Source organism: Varroa jacobsoni, unplaced genomic scaffold (genome assembly GCF_002532875.2).
Source record: "Varroa jacobsoni isolate VJ856 unplaced genomic scaffold, vjacob_1.0 scaffold_795, whole genome shotgun sequence".
Classification (NCBI taxonomy): domain Eukaryota; kingdom Metazoa; phylum Arthropoda; class Arachnida; order Mesostigmata; family Varroidae; genus Varroa; species Varroa jacobsoni.
The window spans coordinates 125,741-146,695 of record NW_019213697.1 but is presented as its reverse complement, the minus strand read 5'-3'; the positions used below and the strand labels follow the sequence as shown (position 1 = coordinate 146,695).

General features: G+C 38.5%; 1 protein-coding gene across 12 annotated transcripts; it reads left to right on the top strand.

Moving 5' to 3' along the window:
- The first annotated feature begins 30 nt into the window (after nucleotides 1-30).
- Nucleotides 31-20,723, top strand: ari-2 (E3 ubiquitin-protein ligase ari-2). Of its 12 annotated transcripts, XR_002682508.2 has the most exons (12): nucleotides 31-450; nucleotides 1,106-1,168; nucleotides 10,716-10,796; nucleotides 11,290-11,414; nucleotides 11,577-11,775; nucleotides 12,294-12,721; nucleotides 13,027-13,256; nucleotides 13,861-14,086; nucleotides 14,230-14,382; nucleotides 16,143-16,409; nucleotides 16,905-16,975; nucleotides 17,826-17,916. XR_002682508.2 is itself a non-coding variant. In XM_022839297.2 (11 exons), exons 2-11 carry the CDS (start codon nucleotides 1,135-1,137, stop codon nucleotides 17,946-17,948), a joined length of 1,866 nt encoding a protein of 621 aa, XP_022695032.1. In that variant the 5' UTR covers nucleotides 31-255; nucleotides 1,106-1,134; the 3' UTR covers nucleotides 17,949-20,723. The 12 variants fall into 12 exon arrangements, 11 of the variants coding, with proteins under 11 accessions (XP_022695032.1, XP_022695031.1, XP_022695029.1 ...); XM_022839297.2 differs by lacking the exon at nucleotides 16,905-16,975 and having other exon boundaries at nucleotides 31-255; nucleotides 17,826-20,723; XM_022839296.2 differs by lacking the exon at nucleotides 16,905-16,975 and having other exon boundaries at nucleotides 31-428; nucleotides 17,826-20,723.
- Nucleotides 20,724-20,955: the final 232 nt, after the last annotated feature.

Sequence of the window (20,955 nt, the reverse complement as noted above, 5' to 3'; positions counted from 1 at the left end):
AGATACACGCATTGAGCAGTGGACCGGCTCTTGTCGCAAATCCTAATCATTACCTACGTAGGCAGCGTATCTATTGTTTATAGGCGATACCACTGGGAGTAAATCATGAGTGCTCCTAATTTCTAATTACGTTGCAATTGACACATGTCCGTGGTCTAGTCGGTATAATCACCAGATCAACAATATAATATGTTTAACTTTGTGTAAAACTGCGTTAGTGTATCGTTGATAGCAGGAGTCACCGCCTTCCAGCAGGTAGGATGCTGATGCTGGTGCTGTTTCTGAAATGACAAGACAGCAGCTAACAACACAAACGGGACTGAGAGGGAGAGGTTGTGCTGGCTCTCTGTCGTAGTAACGGGTAGCAGAGTGCGGAGACTCAGCAGCAGCAATCGCAGCAGCATCCGTACGAGGCGCTGTGAGCGTCGGTATGACTGTGTCCGTGCATGTGTATGTATGTGGAGTTGTGCTCTAGAATTGAATAAGCTCGTCATAGCGCTACCGAAATTTTATTGATAGAGAAGCAAATCGAGTTGAAAGTAATTTTTGAAAGGCAGCTTTTTCTCTACTCAAATCGCCGGGCCGCAGTCCTCCTAATGTTGTCTGTGCTTGTCAGCTGCTAGCCCAGTCATTCATTTCAATTTATCGTGAGTAATGGATTAGTTACTAGACACTACTATCGTCATTATTATTATTATCATTATCAATTATATTATGTAATGTATTAATCAAGGAAAATATAGTACTAAGACAGAAGAGGAAGCGCTACCACCAGCAGTGGTTCGAATTCTAGAAATTAGAAATATTTTCTTCTGCTGCGAGTGGACGCGACCGAACGCGGCTGATGGAGAAGTAGAAATCGTTTGTGTGTTTGACGCTATGTACTCGATTCATATAGTATAAGACGGATGCACATCGACATAAACAGTTTCTATGGACTTATAAATGAAAGGATGATGGCCCTGTGCTATACCCTATTCGTCTTATTGTTCATTGAGCAGTATCATGCTCTCTATAGTGAATATTATTAGTGGAGTATCAGCTTTCAAAGTGTGGGGAATGGAAGAGTACACTAGGTGACGCTGACCGTCCTCGCTTTTTGCAGGTTTCACGGATCAACTTCGACTCTGTGAGATGGTCGACTACATTCAACTACTGGATGAGCTTCGTGAGTACAACAGAATGTTCCCTATTCTCCTCTCTCAGTTTAGCCTTTTTGGGGAGCCATCAATCGCCCGTTTAGTTTGATTACACGATTAATCTTGATTACAATCTGTTTGACTTTTATATTTTACTCATATGTTTTTGCCTGTAGTTTCTCTTTAGGCTTTGGCCCATTTCAGGCTCACTCTGGTGCTTTTGTGTGAAATACATTTACATGAGCTTTTTCGTATGCATAATTTAAAAGTCGCTACGGGCAATATTATTTAATTAACTTAGATCGAGATTAATCTTGGTTTATAAAGGATGTAACCGGCGTTAACGTATCCGAGAACAGACATAAACAAATTCAGTGACATGGCAAGTTTTTGAGCATATAAAAAACTGTCCGCGATGAAAGTGATTCCGCTACAGATGAATAAATACATTGCATTATTTTGTTGCAATAAACATAGTTGTTTTATTAGTTTCTTTAAAAAACCTTACACTTGCCCGCATTTGGGGGGCATCTATGTGAGATTGCCTTTTCAGATGTTCTATGCCATCGCCTTCATTTTCCTTTTCTACTTTAAAACATCGCTTTGAAATCTAAAGCTTCCTAGTCGATTTAGCATGCAGTGCAGGCATTTAGTGTACTGAAATAGTACTGATACAGAAAAACCTAGATGCTAGAACATAGGCTAGGCTTGCGTGCTGATCTGAAAAACTTTTAGCGTTTATTAGCATTTGATGTGTAAGGCTATTGAAAAGTATAAATCTACTAATAGGACAGAAATGACCTTAAGTGGTTATTATGTGTAAATTCGTTTTTATTCTGCTTTGAAATTTGTGCTGATGCTGCAATTATCTATTACTGACAGAACGTAATATTGACCCCATCACATTACAAAAAATACAGTTAACCTTCAGTTACTTATAGCTCTTACCATCTTTTCTGTGGAAAGAGGGTAAAAGTTATCTGAAAATATTTTGTATCTTATTTCTAAAAATGATAGTCTTGGATATTCTACAGATGTGTTTAAATAGTTCTTTTCCTATAGCGGATTAAAGCAAAAACTAAGCAACGGATAGCAAATCAGCGTTGTATTAAAATATATTTGCTTTTTGAATATTAAATTAGATGAGAATATAGTTAGAAAAAATTATTCGTTGTATAGAAAGGAAGTTAATGATGGCATGAATTCGTGTCATTCCTGAAAACCTATATTTTATACTGGTCTTCAGCATATGGACGATCTCGGCATTATACTTTGTTTTCGCAATGGCTGGTTGAATAGAGCATCTATTTCTCAACCACCAGTTTTCTTAGCTAGAAATGATAATGAAATGACTTGGAATGCCAATTTTTCGTACGGTGATACTCACTGGGGGTGAATGGAGCACTCTTGTATTGCACTTCTGTTTCTTACGTTACTAAAAATTGCTTTCTGCTGTTCTCCACATTCAAGGGTCTTAAAAAGGTCCCACACAAAAGAAATTATATCAAAAGTTTTCTAGAAAATTTACATTTTAAGACTTACATGTCTTTTCGCAAGGATGTTATAGTAATATTTTAAAACTGTGTAAAAAAAATTAGTGGCGGTTGAGAAGACATTATTTTTCACCTGCAAAGTAGTTCTAGGATTCAACAAAAATGAGTATCTTCGCGTTGTTTATTAACAATTTAATTTTTTTGCAGCACTTGGTAAGGCTGCACTAAAATCTTGCGTACAAGTGGAAACAAGAGGTAAAATATCAGTATCCGACTTTAACTAATGAATTCTGTGAGACGGAGTAGCCATGCAAAGATCGATGGCTTTGAAAGGACATATGATAAGATAGGCGCATAAAAGTAAACTTTAATGTCGGAAAACGATTATACATACACATTAATATGTTCAAAGCAGCGCTTAAAGGTGTTCTAATAGCGTACTAAAACGTTGTAAGACAGCCTGCCTCTAGTTTTGAAAACAACTTCCGACGTTTCGTTGTTTTTCTTGTATGGTTGTGAATAAGAGATATTACAGCATTTTTGCATAATACACTTGTCCCTATTTGATAAAACTTTGGATCTAAAATTACATACAGTGCTTTAAAACAAGTTGCAATGCCTCGAATCACACGTAAGTGTTGGAGGCAGCATTCATTATAAAATAACGCGGAAATTCGCAATCGATTCTACGCTTTCGATTTACTTCTAGAAGTAACCAGGCAGAAAACACACTTACATACATTTTCATAAGTTGAAAAATTTCGATACGAACATGTAAGTACTTGTCATTATTTATTTTTATAAAAGCCTTGTTTGTAAACCTGAACTTGCTTTTCATGGTGTGGTGCAATTCGTTGAAAACGCCTTAGGTTAGTGTAGTATATTATGTTTAAATGCAACAATATTTACCAACACTGTAAAATTAATTTAGGTTACTGCGTGTATTTATTGGGTCCTACGTAATGCTTGAAATTAATATTGCATGTTTAGCCATTTTCAATTAGGAGCTATGATATATACATTAAAAATATATACCCTTAGAATTTACATTTTCAATGTGTCCAGTCCAGGCAGATGGAAAAAGTGCGAAATAAACAATGACTTTGATGAATTTCTGTACCTAGATTAGCTACTGAATGATTCGAATCTTTCAATTCGCTTTAGTACAGAGGTACGTTCCTGTGTACAATACATTCCTTATTATAAAGTAATATAGGGAGCCCTTCAGTAGGACATATGCACCCGGAAATTTCGTAGAATGGCTACATTTGCTGCTAGCAGTGGTAGGGGGGCTCGACTTGACGATACGATGAACAGGAGTAATCGTTGAATACCATGAAGGAGTCATTCGCTAAATACGGTTTACCTTTTGACTTGGCCACGGAGGCTATTGGCCATTTCCCGCGAGACACTAACTAGCCTTTAGCAGACTATTTTCTATCCAGTTCCTTAAACATCTCTCAAACCGAATTAAAAAACCGGCTTTAAGCTAAATATATTTAGCCATTTTATAGCATTTTAAAATTTTATTTAGTATAATAAATATATGATATGGTGTGTAGCTCACCGCATGTCTCACATAAACGCGGTGCAGGGAAACGACTGATTTCCGTAAGGTTAGCCGCATGTAACGCTTACGGGAAACATCTGAATATATTGATATATTTTAGGAACCTTCTTATGGTAATCTATTTACGCATGTTGATGTGTGACGAGACGTGCTTTGCCGTATAACTGTTAGTCCGTTGCTGTATCTTACGGCCGCGTATTAAAGGGCTTACTGGGCATGATGGCCTCTGACTTGGACTCGCGACTTCTTCTGTGATTGCGTCTAATTCTTTGAAGAAAACAATTAAAGAAATCTAAATAGGCACTGGAATTGATAATAATTGGGTCTTCGCCATTTAGAATCATCAGAGTTGATCCAAATTGTTTTAATAGAGAAGGGTTCGACATGACTATGGATGATGAATGAATAGAAAGCATTCTGTAACGCTACAAACGAAGTGTTGTGTCACGCTTTTGTTGGTTGGTGTCTTGCTGTTGCAGAGTGACGCAGTCCAGGGGACACGCAGAGTGCATCGGTCTTGCAGAGCGGCAGCGGGGCAGAGGTTTCCCAAGGGGCGACCGATCGTCTCGCGGCTCCCCCTACACCGGCCTTATTTTCGCCCCGTGTTGATGCGCCGGTCCGAGATCGACATGTCGAACGCCGAAGGCGATTCCTCCGATGATGACGACCTTTACGAGGTTGATGACCGTGACTACTATTCGGCTTCCGGCGATATGGAGCCAGATCCTGCCGAAAAGGATTTTGAGGCGTTCGCCTTTGAGTGTATCACGTTAGACGAAGCTGACAAGATGCTAGCCGCTGCAGTGCAGGAACTTCAGGATTCTCTAATTATACCGGAGACGGGAATTGCACGCATGCTATTACATCATTTCGCATGGGATCCTCAAGATGTCATTGATCGTTATAGGCACAACGCAGCACTTACGTTGGAACAGGCCCGGATACGCGCCGTTACGGTGCCACCTGATAACAATAACGCGCATTGCTGCCAAACGTGTTTACAGAGTTTGCGTCCGTCAGAGTTCCGCTCTTTAGATTGTGGACATCAGTTTTGCACCGATTGCTGGGCCACTTACCTTGAGGTGCAGATTGGCCAGGGACGATCAACGGACATTGCCTGCATGGGGCAAGGTTGCGATATACTCGTTGCACAGGCGTTCGTTTTACAACTAATATCATCTCAAAAAGACGACGCGTTAAGGACTCGTTACCTTCAATTTTGCCTGAATGACTGGATTCGGAGTCATCCACATCTACGCTTCTGTCCTGGCAAGAACTGCCAGGCTGTTGTACGTGCAGAAAAGGTTCAAGCTAAACGTGTCAAATGCACGTATTGTGGTACGCAGTTCTGCTGGCTCTGTGGTTACGACTATCATGCGCCGGCCGACTGTGACACGATCAAGAAATGGATCACGAAATGCGTTGATGACTCAGAAACAGCCAATTATATTTCAGCAAATACAAAGGACTGCCCGAAATGTCACGTCTGTATTGAGAAAAATGGCGGCTGTAACCACATGCAGTGTTATGGGTGCAGGCATGAATTTTGCTGGATGTGCTTAGGAGACTGGAAAATGCACGGCAGCCAGTATTACGAGTGTAGCCGCTACAAAGAGAATCCGAATATTGGCAACGAGTCAGCTCATGCTCAGGCACGCGAAGCGCTTAAGAAGTACCTGTTCTATTTTGAGCGATGGGAAAACCACGCCCGATCGCTTCGGCTTGAAGAAGTGACTCGTAGGAAAATTCAAGACAGAATCAACCAGAAGGTAATGGCTAAACAAGGAACGTGGATTGACTGGCAATATCTGCTCGACGCGGCCACTCTGCTGGCAAAATGTCGGTACACATTGCAGTACACTTATCCATATGCATATTATCTCGAAGCAGGCCCTCGAAAAGAATTGTTTGAATATCAGCAGGCAACGCTCGAAGCTGAAATCGAGGATCTCAGCTGGAAGCTGGAACGAGCAGAAACCACGCAGCGGGGGGATCTCGGCAATCAGATGGCCATCGCAGAAAAGCGCAGGAGCAGCCTTCTTAAGGACTTCTTCGCTCCGTGAATAGGTTTTTACTTCGTCATCTTTTAGATACAAATTATTATGCACACACAAGGATTGGGTGCATAATTTCGTTTTTTGATTACTTCAAACATTTCGTTCGATAGTTTTAATACATCCCTTCAAGAAGAAAACATTTTTACGTTATAGATCGCATGCGTATACGAAATTGTCTTCGGATTGCGCTCTATTCAATAGTTGCTAGTCCGGCCGCAGTTGCTTCGGTCATCTCCGCCTTCGTGGTTCCCTTCTCCGTCCGCATCCGCGTGTAGCGATGGCTATTATATGATAATAATATGATAGAAAACGAAATGAATTAATTGATCATTAATTTATATATGACATGCTAGTCTCATCACTGCTCTCATATTTACATAATACCGTGATTTTAATGTTACTATTACTATTGTGCTTCATACCTTGTGTTCACAGTTCTTACATGGAAGAGCCTTCATAAAGGAACTTGATTTTTCATTGATATGACTATCAGTACCTTGTCCGGATTCTAGACACGTTCCCCTGTGGGAAAAATAATTATTTAAGCTGAAAGTTTGTTCTTAACGACAGTTTTGTTTTATTACCATGTGTACATAAAAGTACTTATTCTATATCATGTCGTGTTACTGAAGCTAGAAAAGGCGTTTTAATTTATTTTGTTAATTTGGAGTTTGTTAGGCTTCATTTGGCCATCGGAACAGATATGAAGCACCGGCTTCTGAGACGAATGCAGACGGCAATCATGGGCACATCCGCGTATGAGCGTGATGGATTTGTCCTTTATGTTAAATGGTTAATGCCCAAAATGTATTCATTCTGAACGTGCTTTTCGTCATAGTATCAGTAGTCAACGATAACATTTATGGTAGAAGCATTGTTGACCGTTACTCAAGGCCTTACTGGAAGATCAGAGGGTTTTGTAACGGGTCATTGGTGCCAGTTAAAAGTAACATAATGTGTTCAACATAAAAAGAAGCACCTGTACATCAGCAAGTTCCCTCTTCTTTAATTAAAACACTGAAGAGGTAGGAAGCAAACACCATACAACAACAAAAATTAATAAATTTTATGTATAATATCTATTCCATCTTCGTTTTGCCTTTTCTGATGAGCTGTTGGCATAAATAGGCATTGTGACTCTGAATAGCAAGCATTATGAACTAGATATAATATATGCTATTTGTTAACGCATTCATTTAAAAATATTGCTCTAAGGTGGAAGACAATTAAAATCCTAAGTAAAAATGCTAGGGTACTACTACAAAGCTATTATTTATATGCGACACTTGTGAATAATTTGACATAAAATATGCGGATGCCTTCAAGCTTGTGCTCAGTATTAAATGACGCAAAGAAGGTTTTATTGACAGATCGACTACGTGACACTATTGCAACATTATTGGCGGTTTCCCCCGTCAAAAAGCTTCTTATGATTTTAAGAATTTCCTCTCTGCTCCTCTGGGGAAACTATCGTAACTGTTAGTGCCTTTTAAAGCAAAGTATTCATTTAGTACTAAAACTCGATTCAAAATTTTAAAAAAAAAGCTGCTCTGGAACTGCATGTTGCTTGGAAGTTGGATTTTATACAGGCCTGTAATATGAAACGTGCTTGAGTAAATTCACTGCTATCAGGCAGCAGACGATCTAAACAGTAGTTTCGCGCAGTAGTAGCCCGCGTCACTTTTTCAGAGTAAAAAACGGGTCAAGAGCGTAAGCCGAAGGCGGAAAATGGCAAAACGGGCTTCGGGCCAAAGAAAGTAAATTTGTCCTAACAATACGGGAACTATTGGAAGTGTCGTCACTTGGCGTAAACTATTCAGCATTTGTAATGGCGAAATGACTGAAATAATCATCTTAAGGTCATTAGGTACACTAATAGTCTGAAATGAATATTGTAGCAAGATCTAATACAATAACTGATGGCTTAGTAAAATTAGCTAGCTGAAGTGATCTGTTTTTCTATATAGCAGATTACACAGGGCAGCACACAGGGCATTGCTGATTAGTTAAAACATCAAGATGTACTAACTTGTGAGCAGTATTGGTGCTACATCCACTTACTACAAATAGAGCTGTAGTTTTTTGGTGGCCTCTTCCTAGCTTCTAATGGTTTATTTCGAGAATGATAAGTTATCCAAGAATACAATAGTGGTTTTGCTAGATTTAATATTGCCACGGAAACATGTATATTCATATATAACCTATTTGTAATATATCGACTTATTTAAACGTATTGCGGGCTGGGTGTCTGTTTTTATTCTTTATTTTTAAAGAACGCTCTTTCGTGTTGAGACATCACCTCTAATCCCTCTTTCTAACATTGCTGTGTGTGCACTTTATAAAACAAGGCGTGTAAGATGATGAAAAAAGTATGCTGAGCATAGTAAATTACGTGCTATATAGAGTCAAGAAAAGCTCATAATGAATATCCTAATCAGATATTTAGCTAGAGAATGACCCATATTGACATCTATTTTAACGTACATTATTAATATGATCGTAATGTATGTGATGAAAACCGAATAGCTTTTTTGGAGTCTGCCTAGCGCGTCCTCAAATATTTCACTACGAACAACTATTTGAAGATTTTAATAATCTTAGACAAATTGCAGTGTCGAACCTCTACTAGCACGCTAATAAATAATAGGGTTACCACTGCACTATCTGCTGCCTTTACTTTTAACTAAAGTCAATTTCAGTCAAATTGAACTGATCTGAGTCAGCTCATGCAACCTCACAAGGTGAAAGGTACTATTTGCAATGAAAGTCAGAGATGACTTTTAGCTTAAAAACCTAGTTTCTCCCTTTTTTAAAACGCTTTACAAATTACAATTGACATGTAGCAGTGGTCACTCATCGGCCAGCTGTCGTTGATTTCTCGTACTCCGACGTTCTAGCTGCTTATAAAAAGACATGTGCTCAGGATCCATCCACCATATCCTGCTACTCCGAGTTATTCCTCAAGTGTTCTTTTTTTAAAGACATATACGTATCTATAATTGTGTCTTATGGTTTTACCGTTGTTTTATTTTTTCGAATAAGGTATTCAAAAAAATAAAACTTTAACGTAGCCAACAGTGCCAGGAACTTGGCTTTCACCTTCAATAGACATTGATCGCCTAGACTTTATAATAAATGAAAAATAATTTTCATTCATTATAAGCTGTTTCCTGAATCATCATTCCCTGAGTGAGGCTTTAAATTTCCTATGCCGTCCCAAAGTTTAATAGATACTTTCTACCTAGGGCATTCACGTTTAATTAAACGGATCTCTTGGAATAACCATATGACAATTCGGTAATATGGATATAATAAGATCTTAATTCTGTGACCCATCTATTCCGTGTTTTGCCGAAATTTCGCGATTCACTTATATTACCAATTTGTTTCCGTCCACATTATATTGCACTTCTTTTATAGCTATTTCAGGGACATTTCCAAATGTTATACGTTCTCAGGTCAAAAATTACAGCTGTGCTTCCTGCTGTTAACGCCACACCAAGAATCAAAAGATGATCAAAATTGTATGTCTGGGGTTTTGGAAGCAGGTCTACATCGTTCCGTCATGCGTGACATTTCATATTGAGCGAAAAAGCAACTCCTATATCGTATTATCAGGAGTTAATTAGTTACTCGTAGTTATACTCAGCAGAAAAACGTGATATATAGCCGAAGAAGAAAACAGTATCCTTTCTGAGTTTCAACAAATTCTTGCAGTCTGACAGTTAACTGCTTCGATGATGTGACTTGACCCATATATGCTTCAAAGGCTAAAAGCTAGCATAACATGATATAGCTGATACCTAAACAAACGAAGTGAGAAATTCAATTGCCCGATTACCGACACTAATCTGTTAAGCAGTTGGATCCATAGAATTTATACTACCTATGTATGTGTATAGTAAAGTCACTTTGGATAGTTGGAAGTAACTTTGCGAAATTAAAACATAAGAAGTGAAAAAGACGAAAACAGCGAACGAAATTATGGAGCGAAATAAGGTTATATGTAACTGACAATAATGAGCTACTGGACTGAGAGAGCAATACGGCTTAAGAACTTACGTCACACCATGGATGAATGTTGACCTCTGCCCTTCCATCGTAAGTGTAATTTGACGTCTGAATGTAGAAAAACTTAAGGTTAAGCATGGGCAAGGCTCATGTGCGGTTGGTACCGGATTACGCTACAATAGCTAATCTATCATCTTTCGTGACTATTACTTTGGTCTGGCTGATAAAAGATCACAAAGTCGGTCCAGGATTAATGTTGAATCAGATTAAAATTGGCCATCCAGAAGTATACCTATACTGCTACCAGTTGAATGTTTTGCAAGTAACTGATTACAATGAACCTGTCAAGTAAAACCTTAATGATTACTCTAAATCTCATTGGAAACCATTTTCTTAAAATTTATATATACATGGCGCAAATGTTCTCTCATTCTGTATGTTACAGGTACTCAAGATTTCGACAGTATACGATTCGCGTCGTATCGTATGGCGTGCAAAATCCGTTATTTGCAACGACGATTCTATTGTGAGTATAGCATGATATATATTATAATTATAGCCTTATATAGGCCAGTTTTATTTGTGGCCGCGTACCCTGCACTTCTTGCGAAACAGAGACCAATATGAGCAACTTTTAAAGCTCTTTACTTAAGAAAGTGCCATACTTTATAATATTTATATGACCGCCTATTTACGACTGCAGTATACCTATCGTACACACTCATAGTAAAGCTTGGTGCACAAACATATATATGCATAATTAATCATAATAATAAAATTATTTTGGATATAGTTTAGTTATAGAATGAGTCATTGCGGAATATCTGATTATGATGATAAACAATAAGTAGTAATTTTGTATGCATCCATGTTGCAACTTTTGAATTCGCAAATTAAAGGTCACATCAATCAATAATTGTAATCAATGATCATTAATTTTATATTTGTTTATTAATTTTTAATTATTTTGCATTTGCTGCGGAATGTTGTTCATCGGTCGTCGATATTCGCAATCGCAGTTAACCAGATCGATATTTGGAACGTCATTGAGGCGGTTCGGGAGCAATCTCTGAATCAGGTTGCGCCTGAAGCTCCCGTTGATCTGCCAAGAGTGGCAGCGTTACTCACAACGTTATATGAACAGGTATAGCAATTATCTTTACTCAGTGTCTCTTTGTATACCGAAGTTATATTTAATCTTTGCTTTGTTGTATTTATATAAGAAACTGTTTTGGAGGTCAATAGAATTTCACACAAACGTATCCATACAAGACCTAATAATTTATGCTATTTATGTTGATGCCAGCTGAACAAACGCGTTCCGGCAACCGAAAAAGTCGATCCGTCTGTAGTCTCATCAGCATTGCTAGGATGGCTTCGAGCGACCTTTCCGAGTGCGCTAGCGCCGTCCGACCCTCTTTCGCGAACAGGAGCCATTCCTGCTCTTAGCATCAAAGTGTTTCTAGCTATGCTCTCTTGCGGAAAAACAGTTGATATCTATCGATGTACGTAATTGATTTTACTAATTTGTTATGCATCAGATATTAACTACACGATTAAACGGGCATGTGCATATATGGAAAAACAGAGCGGTTAACCGGATGATTAGATATCAGTAATAATGAAATTAATTTCTTGGGAACTGTGTATTCAAAAAGAATTACCGGGAGTGCAATCAAGGTATTCTTTAGAAGCAATTCAACACTATTTCGCTGTGTATTTCACTTATGTATGGTTGTTAATATTCAAATGCATTATGCGAAAATGGATCAGCTCCGAGCTCCAACAACGGGAACTGTGAAAAGCTACAGTCACTTAGTGTATTGAAACAATTGAAAATGGTGCTACATCCTCTTGAGGGTTTCGATGTTTTAAACATTTTGTAAAGATGAAAGACTTTGTTTGTACTGAATAAAGAATTGATGTGTACTGTGTGCTCAATAGGATCAAGCGTAAAATCACATATGGCTGCACACGTATTTGTGCTAACAGTTGCGCGTTTTACGTGACGTACACGTTTCAGACATATTTTCATTGATCGCGGACTCGAGCGGCTGGTTATTGCCTACACGCCTGACGCTCTTCCTTCGAGCGGCGCTCTGTATACCAGAGTCGCTGCTGGAAAGTCCATCGTTTTCTTATAGTGATAACCTGTCAACGGAACTTTTCCCACCCGAACATAAGTATACGATCAACAATTTCCTACAGGTGATGTTGACTGAGCCTGGACCACAATGCGTTTTGTGGTTCCCGCTAGTTGGAAAAATGGCCGCTGTTGAAGATATTCTTCACCCAGTTTCCTGCGACGCATGTCGTTCCCCACATTTCTACGGGTTCCGTTACAAATGCCAACGGTGTTACAACTACCATCTGTGTCAGGATTGTTTTTGGAAAGGCCGCACGTCAAACCAGCATTCGCTTCAACATCAATGCAAAGAGTATACGACATACGTAAGGAAACACTTAATCTTGACTAGAATTGCTAAAGCAATGAGGTTACTTTTTCTAGCCCTTTTTGATATGAGAATCTATAACGTCAATGTCATAATTTGTCTCTAGTTGATCTTTATGTGATATACCTAGAAACTACGGATTTCCTGCTATTTACCTAGGTGAATATGTCTGCGTATGGCAGTAGAGTGTGACCATTTCGGCATGTCAGATGGTGAAAATACCTTTTTGCTAAGGATATTCCATGACAAAATAGTAAAAATCAGTTTCAAATATTTAAATAAAGTTGTTAAATATCATTGCAGAAGCCACCTTCCAAACAATTGGGTCACTCACTTCGCAAATCGTTTCGCTGCGTCCCCGAGAGAAAGGGGGACTCGACAGTTCCTCGTGTGGTAGATCGACCAACAACGCCGCTCAATCTGCAGCATATTGTGCCACCCCCTCACACCACCCCAACTCTTACCAGAAGCACCGTCCGTTATGCCGTCACACCTGGCCATACGGCTGGACATTCGCAAACCTTTGGACACGGGTGCGTTGAAATCCCAGCTTACGGAACAATAAAAAACGAGAAGATAAATGTGGATAGTAAGCTAGAACGATCAGTCACCTTTAGGGTGATTATCTTTACATATATTCTTCGTTGTAGCAAGACTATTTGCAGGTATTATTGAATCATAATTTACGGAACACATTTTTTTGCTTTTGTTTAATGCTTTTTCTCTCTGTTTTTCCAATTTGTCCATAGTAATCATTAATGGCACGCTACATAAAACATCTCATAGCCTTCGTTACACGTAAATCACCAGAATTATTAGTAATAACTTTTTCTGTTCACACAACCCAATTGCGTAGTGTTGTTACTCGAATCAACGGTCTTCAATTTACTGTAGCTAATTTTAATATGCCAACCATTGCGCCAACAGAAGAATTGTATGAAAGCGGGGCATACTTAATATTCGCCCTTTTGAGAACGTTTATTCAGTCAGCAATGCACATACTTTATGTACGTCAAAGCAACGTTGTCATCCAAACAAAAAATGCACCTATATATTTTATGTCTTTTGCAATAAAAAACACTGCAGTTACGAATTTCTGATAAGATTTTTTTTGATGCATGATAATCTTTTCCACAGACCGACACGTGTTAACGGCAGTCCTCCGCGTGAACTTTACTCCAGCCTAGATTCAATGGCCGAGCCCCTTGCCTCTTTTATATCAGACGAATTTTCTCCTGACGAAGAACATTCGTTAATCGCACGTTTTTCTCGGAGGCTAAATGAGGCTTCTCCGGCATCCACTGGCCTCTGTACCTCAGCTGGAAATCTCTACAGCAGTAACATGAACAGACCACAAAATACGGTTAGTGTTGCGGTACGTTTTATAATGTGAGACCATCACTAAGGCATGAGAACCCAATGTAAATGTTTATAAATTTAAATATTACAAACAATAAGAACGAAGACAAACCATTTCTATGTGCTGTACATTGCTTTTCGTTCTAGCAGTTACCTCCCGAACGTGATCAAGGGTACCTGGATAGCTCTGCTTCGGAGTGGACGCGCGATGAAAGTCTAGAAGAGAAACAACTGCTCGTTGCACGCCTCGAAGCACGCAATAGAGAAATGATGAAGGAAATACTTCGACTTCGACGTGAGGTAGTTATTGCTTTTGTTGGGACTTAGGAGGAACTTTTTTATGGTTTCGTTTAATTTCATTTGGTACTAAATTATACTGTTGTATCGGTTAAACTTACGAGACATTTAAGGTAATTAAAGCAAATTTACTAGGGTAATGTTGATGCTGTTAGTGCATGCTTAGTAACTCATAAAATCAATACGAATTAATCGTACATTGTGAAATACACTAGGCACAAATGCGGTAACTCATCTACTTGCTGTACTGACGATCCAGTAAAGTAAGTTAAAGTTGAATTATTGCATATATATACTCTAACTGGTCTTGTTGTAACTTTCTCGTGCAGTTGTTCTTGACTAACGTTCTGTGTGAGTTCCACCCGAAGACTTGTTTGAACGACTTCACTAATCGATGAAATTTACCATGGCTTCCTTACAAAATTGTACAATCAATTATTCTCCTCGCACACATAACTTATGTAGTACGTATGGCTGGCGGGACTTTCAGTTAACGACGCAATATTTTGGGGTTGTATTTTGATTTCATCGTTTCACGGCATATATTGTTTTCATAGACGGCCTTTTTTTGTAAAAATCTAATCACAGAAATAATATACGCGTGTATAAGAGGCACGTGAGGTTCTATGACGTTTGGGCATTCAGCCGCGTAATAGTTATGTAGGCTTTAATGCGTTCGTATAAAACCACCCATTTCAGATTCTTCGAGAGATTAATCTAGCCTCGATAAATGTATGAAGCATCTACAGGTATATGAAAGGGAACTATATTATGCGAAGCACGCACTGCTACCGTTGTAAGGCATGCAAATATTACCAATAGATTCTGATCAGTGAAAACCGTTTAGGAATTAAGGACGGTTTAGGAATTAAAGATGAAATTTTTGTTTACTAACAGTGTAAAAGTTACGTTTCAAATAAAGCGGTCTCGCAAACTACAGTTTTACACGTTTATCTTATAGGTACCATATAACCCTAAAAAATTCTCAGGGAAAAAAAATCGCTAATGCCCTCGAGGGCTATATCGATACCATATAACCCACATTTTAGAACTTGTTCCCATGCTGTAAAGAGGCAAGTAAGCTTAGGCAACTACGTTAACCTCGGAGCCGTCTGGGGGTCCAAATTAGCTGATATTAAGACATATTTTCTAACGTGAACCAATATGTACCGTCTTCCGAATAAACAAGTTATCTTATGCTTGTTTTTGGCTCATATTTTAAAAAACGTATGTGCAATCAATTAGCAATGGCAATTAGCTTCAAGTCAAGCTACGAGCTTAACCGCCATCATAGCTTTATTAGGAGAAATCGATTAAAAGATATTTGAAACAATGCCAAAACAGGAAAACTTATAGGCTATTGCTCTTGGTTTAAACGGACGGATATTTGTTCAAAAAGTAATACATTTTCTCTCTGAATCTGCATTACGTCGAACACTCCGAACGGCGTTTTCTGATCAAATAGATAATATCAAACGGGATCGAACTATCCTACAATGCTTCTCCCAAATAAGCGTGTCTCCTTTCTGTAACATTATTTCTTCGAGTTCTACGTCCAGTCCCGCTGTTAGACATTGATTCAGATATAACGACTTTTTAAACACCTCACTTGGGCTGTCTACATTGATGCTTAGTTTTGTTTCGTATGCCTACCGCCAGCTAATTCTGGCCAAAGAACAAGATCAGTCATTCTGGTTGGGCCTTTTACCTTTCAGCAACACCAGTTCAGTTAAAAGGGAATTCTTTGTTCGGATTCCGATTAGGTGGAATCGGATCCCAGAACGATGGAAGGGCGGGGCAGTGTTGCAATATTAGCAGCGGAAAGCCCGGCAACTTTGGAAGGTCATGATGGTCCGGTAGGATTGGGAGGGCCTGAAGTTGTAATGGGCACCGGGAGCGGACTTGCCGGTATAAGTGAACTAGAACTGCTCAAAAAGCGGAAGGGCGATTTGGAGGAGCAGCTCGGGCGCTTACAAAGTTCGCGGAGAGATCTGATTGTCCATTTAGACGAGCTCATGCAGATGCTGCGGGTAAGATCAGAACCTAGACCATGATGTTTTTAGTGGGCTTAAGTGCTAAATAATTGATTCGCTCTGATATTGGACGTACTCCAAATTAAACGTCATCTAACAGAAGTCTCATGACGAGAGACCCGATATAAATTTGGAGCAGGTTCTGCATGTGGAAAAACTCCGACAAACTCTGCCGGAATGCTCTCTTAGTTGCTCGAATGCTTACATTAAAGCTGTGTTGTAATTTATACGTAGCGTCTAGGTGCCACAGTCTGTATTCAATATGTTTGATATATTCCACATCCTTGTAAAAACGTCAAACAAATAAAGCGTATTGCGTAGTTTTACCAGGAAATGAATGGAATCGCAAAATAAAGTTTTTTGGGAGTTTTTTAGCGCTTTGATTCTACTCAATCGCCATGCAGATCCATTTCTATTTTGTAGCGTTTTCTCTCGTGTTTAGTTTTATTTTCTAGTCTATTGAGCTGTTTCGGCATTTTAATTTCATTATAGCCATGAGAACCCTCTTCATCAGCAGGAAGTCTTCGTGCATGCAATCACCCAGCTTCAAAAAGTCGAATTCAGTAAGTCGTTTTGGCCTTCTTCGAAATTGTATTTCGATCTGTACTTGACGATGTTGCTTAGCATTGAGATAGCGCATGTTGTTTCATCGCGTCTGCCGCTCATCTTTTTTATCTGTATCATTATCAGCATCATAATCATGATGACACGATATATATCTTGCTGTTTCGTTGAACACTAAGCGTACAGTGTATAATACACTAATAACAGCACGTCCTTTTCTGCGGTTAGCTCACTTAGGTAAATGGCCACCACAAAACTCAGTGAGTCTTATTAGTACGCCGCGTACGCATGCTAAACTTACGCAGACCCCTATCATCCGTAGTTTGATGTGATTTTGCAAAGACACTATGGAGCACTAATGCATTGCTCTATTAAAAGCGTTCAGCATTTTTCGATTCTATTTTTGCTATGATTCAGTTGTTCAGTTTGTTTGTTTATTTGCACGAGACAAAAGCGTCTGACTTGCCATAGCCCCGCTGGAGGTATATTTCTCGTAACATACAGTGTACAACGCTACTTTTCTTTTTTTTTTTTTATTATATCGAAAAATGGCGTCGCAAGTACATCCTAGGATGCATATGTAGTTTGTCATGTCGTTTTCGTCGATATTGTTCCTCATGCACGCTATTACAACGTAAACTCAAGAAAAACGTTTGTCCTTTAGCACATTAATAGCTGCAATACAAAAACAGCCAGACAACCACTGCTCTCTTTAAACGGATAAGATTGCCCCGATTCAAGATTTTTTCCATCCATATATGTCTGTCAATCTACATCTATGTATATTAGAAGATTTAAATGGGTGCCATTTTGAGTAAATATGTGGCTTGCCCGTCGTATGTGACTCAGTTTCAGGAGCCTCGAAGTGCTTCATCTGGTTCTCCGATGACGTCACACTCTTCTCCGAGTTCTCCGGGAGGCACTGTATGGCATCGTCCATCAGGTGCTGACTACCAAGGACATTTCTACTAACTGCTCTACATATACAAACCTTTAGTATAGCTCAATTTCAAATATTGGAATTTTAGCGGAATCCACATAATATATCGAAGACGGACATCATGAAACGGCCACAGTATCGTAGTATGATGTTTCGGTTGATTGTTCTACCTGATTTTTATCTCCTCTGCAATTCTGGAGTGGCACAGTGCAGTTAGAAAAATGGACGTGTGCATTTTTTGTATCATCCATATTTCATACAATCTTTTACCGAATCAAGAAATAGGTACAGGTGGGTTACGCCAGTGACTCGTATAAAAATCCAAGCTAATGCTTAACCGATTTTAACCTCTAGAGCAGCAACCTAAAACTCTTATGGCGTGGGTCAAAAAGCACCCAGAACTGCGTCAAGAACCACCAACGAGCAACGCTAGCCGACTAGCTAGTAGATTTCACCATGCGAGTGATCTTGTGCCATGTGCACAGATATTTATTTGCAATATACATTGCACGTTTGAGTTGGCCCCAGTGGGGAACAGCGCGTGGTGGGCTGTCCGTGAGGCACCTTTGGCACTTTTGTCCTATGCTTTTATACCAATTGATATGTAGCCTCCTTTGAAAGCTGACGTTCTAGAACTACTTATTTTCTTCTACTAGTTGTGTTCCACTACTTCTTATTTTAAGAAGTTTTTAAGAAGAAGATATATTTTAGATATGATATTAAGAATTTAGTGAGAATGAATGTTTAAAACCATTTTGTTTTTATACGAATACGAACGATAATTATTCGCAGCCATTACCCTCAGTGAGTATCTAACAGATGTTTCAGTAATTCATTATAGATTGAATTGGTGCCACTCAGATTACTTGTATTTGAAGTTAATGAGCGTTGTCTATAAAGGTACCGTGATTACGGTACATTATCTTAAAACATTTGATGCTTTTGTGCCTCGGAACAGTTCGGGATTTTCCTTTAGCTTAGTCAAAGGTCCTAGCAGCATTCAATTATTTTGATCCGTATAAGTAACCATATTTTAGTGAAGGGCTGCTTCTTAAGTCCATTAGTCCATCAATCATTGGAAGTGTAAAATAATTGAGAAATTAGCTTTGCAGATGTGAAACTCTTCTAGCCATAATATAATAAGGATTTAAACTCTATTATTTAAATAAATTAGTAATGCTTATTGTTAGGCGTATATGTTTCCTTAAGCAGGAAATATCGAGAAGCCATGTCGAATTAATGCGTGCTTATATCAAGTGAAAATATAATATCTTTGATCATCCTGTAATCTTTTAACACCACATACAGTTAAATAATTTAGGGATCTTCCTTTATCTCCTCTAACATTGTGAAGTTCTTCTTCCTGATGAATCAAGCTGAATGGAGTAAGAATAATTAGTGATTCCGGATAAGTAATCGTAATATAACAGTTTTCTTATAACTGTTTGTATTAGCTTATATTGCTTGCAGAGGGGGCTGGGTATCCATATAGTAATCTAAGAAAAGAACGCTCAATGCATATTCTTACTTTTCAAATCATAGGATTATCTACTGTAAAAAAAAAAATAGAGGCAGAAGGTAAGAAAGCTACTGATTCTCATAGTTAACATATGTATCGATAACGTTGACAAAGACACCCTAAGAGAGGGTAGAAACCAAATATCACATCGAGACCATCAACAACAAAACGGTCAGCAAATGCGAGTCAATGGGTTATGGTAGTGCGGAAGGACTATTGACTCAAATAAGCCGTGGTCAACTACGTTGACAATATAGTATGAAAAATTTGCGAATAATTATAGGCTCTTGCACATTTTTCCTAATTGGCATAGGATGTGTTTGAGTACAGAGGTAGACGATTCTGTGCAACGATACCGGCAGCAAAATGAATGAGACTAACGTAAGCCGTTTCGAAGTAACAATTAAGAAATACAATGCTGTATGTGCTTACCTATTATATATATATAACTATTTTATATGTCTACCAATCACGGAAGTGAGGGGAAGAGTTCACGTAAGGTATAAAGACAGACTAGAATCATTAGAATGCAGTTCTGCTTGTTGTTTACCATATTTAGTTCTTGGGTTGTGAATGATTTATACATACAGCGTACAAAATACATACTTTTATTAAGAGAATCATGTGGCGCAGCCAGACTATGCCGAAACTCATATGCAAAAGCATGGCTGTGAAAAAATAAGAATAAGTTATCAGCGAAATTCAAATTAAGTGCCGGACAACTATATTTAAGTGGAATATTAAGAGAATTAATCTAGGCTTCTCTACGCATTTGCAATCCCAATTTATATGCATTTAAGTATAACTAGATTTTCCTAACGCAACCGACCGCTGCTCAAGTAAAGTTGAGGCAAAGGTCTTCTTTTATCCTTCTCAGAGACCTTCGTAGAAAAAGTGTCGTTCATGTGAAGTCACTTTCCTAAAATGAAAACAATGAGTGCACTGTCAAAAAATCAAAAAAAAAAAGTAAAAAAGAAGTCCGCAGACGTGCAATGTCGTGTAAACTCTGAAAATTAGAGTTCGTTCGTGACGTGCTTTACCAGTATGCGCATATGGTGAAAAATACAACTTTTGAAAGAATGTAACAAAATAGTCACTTGGTGTCACATAAGTAGCATGCGATTACATATATATGCACAACATATATAAATAAGCTGGTCTATTTTATAATCATGTATTTATTTTCCGAAATAATTGTAACAGTATTTCTTTAGAACAAATGTATCGATGAGTTTAGAAAGATTCTACGATATAAACAAACTTCTTCAATAAATCCTGCCAATTCAAACTGTTAGCGTGTGTTTTATCATAAAGATAGCCTCGCGTGCTTCATACTACAAAAACCTACCGTCTACCACTAACGATGAACATGCATTTTGAAAGCGCTTTATTCCATTTGCATATACTTATGCAAATTTCGACTATTCATACTGTAAACAAACGCTTTACCTCGTGTGCTTGTCGAAGCGGTTTATAGCACAAAAATTATTTTTAACTGTCATAGCAAAGATCTGCAATCG

Coding starts and splice junctions, on each gene's coding strand:
- ari-2 (XM_022839293.2), top strand. Junction 13,257..13,860: donor TCGCAAACCTTTGGACACGG/GTGCGTTGAAAT, acceptor TCTTTTCCACAG/ACCGACACGTGTTAACGGCA. Junction 14,087..14,229: donor TGAACAGACCACAAAATACG/GTTAGTGTTGCG, acceptor TTTTCGTTCTAG/CAGTTACCTCCCGAACGTGA.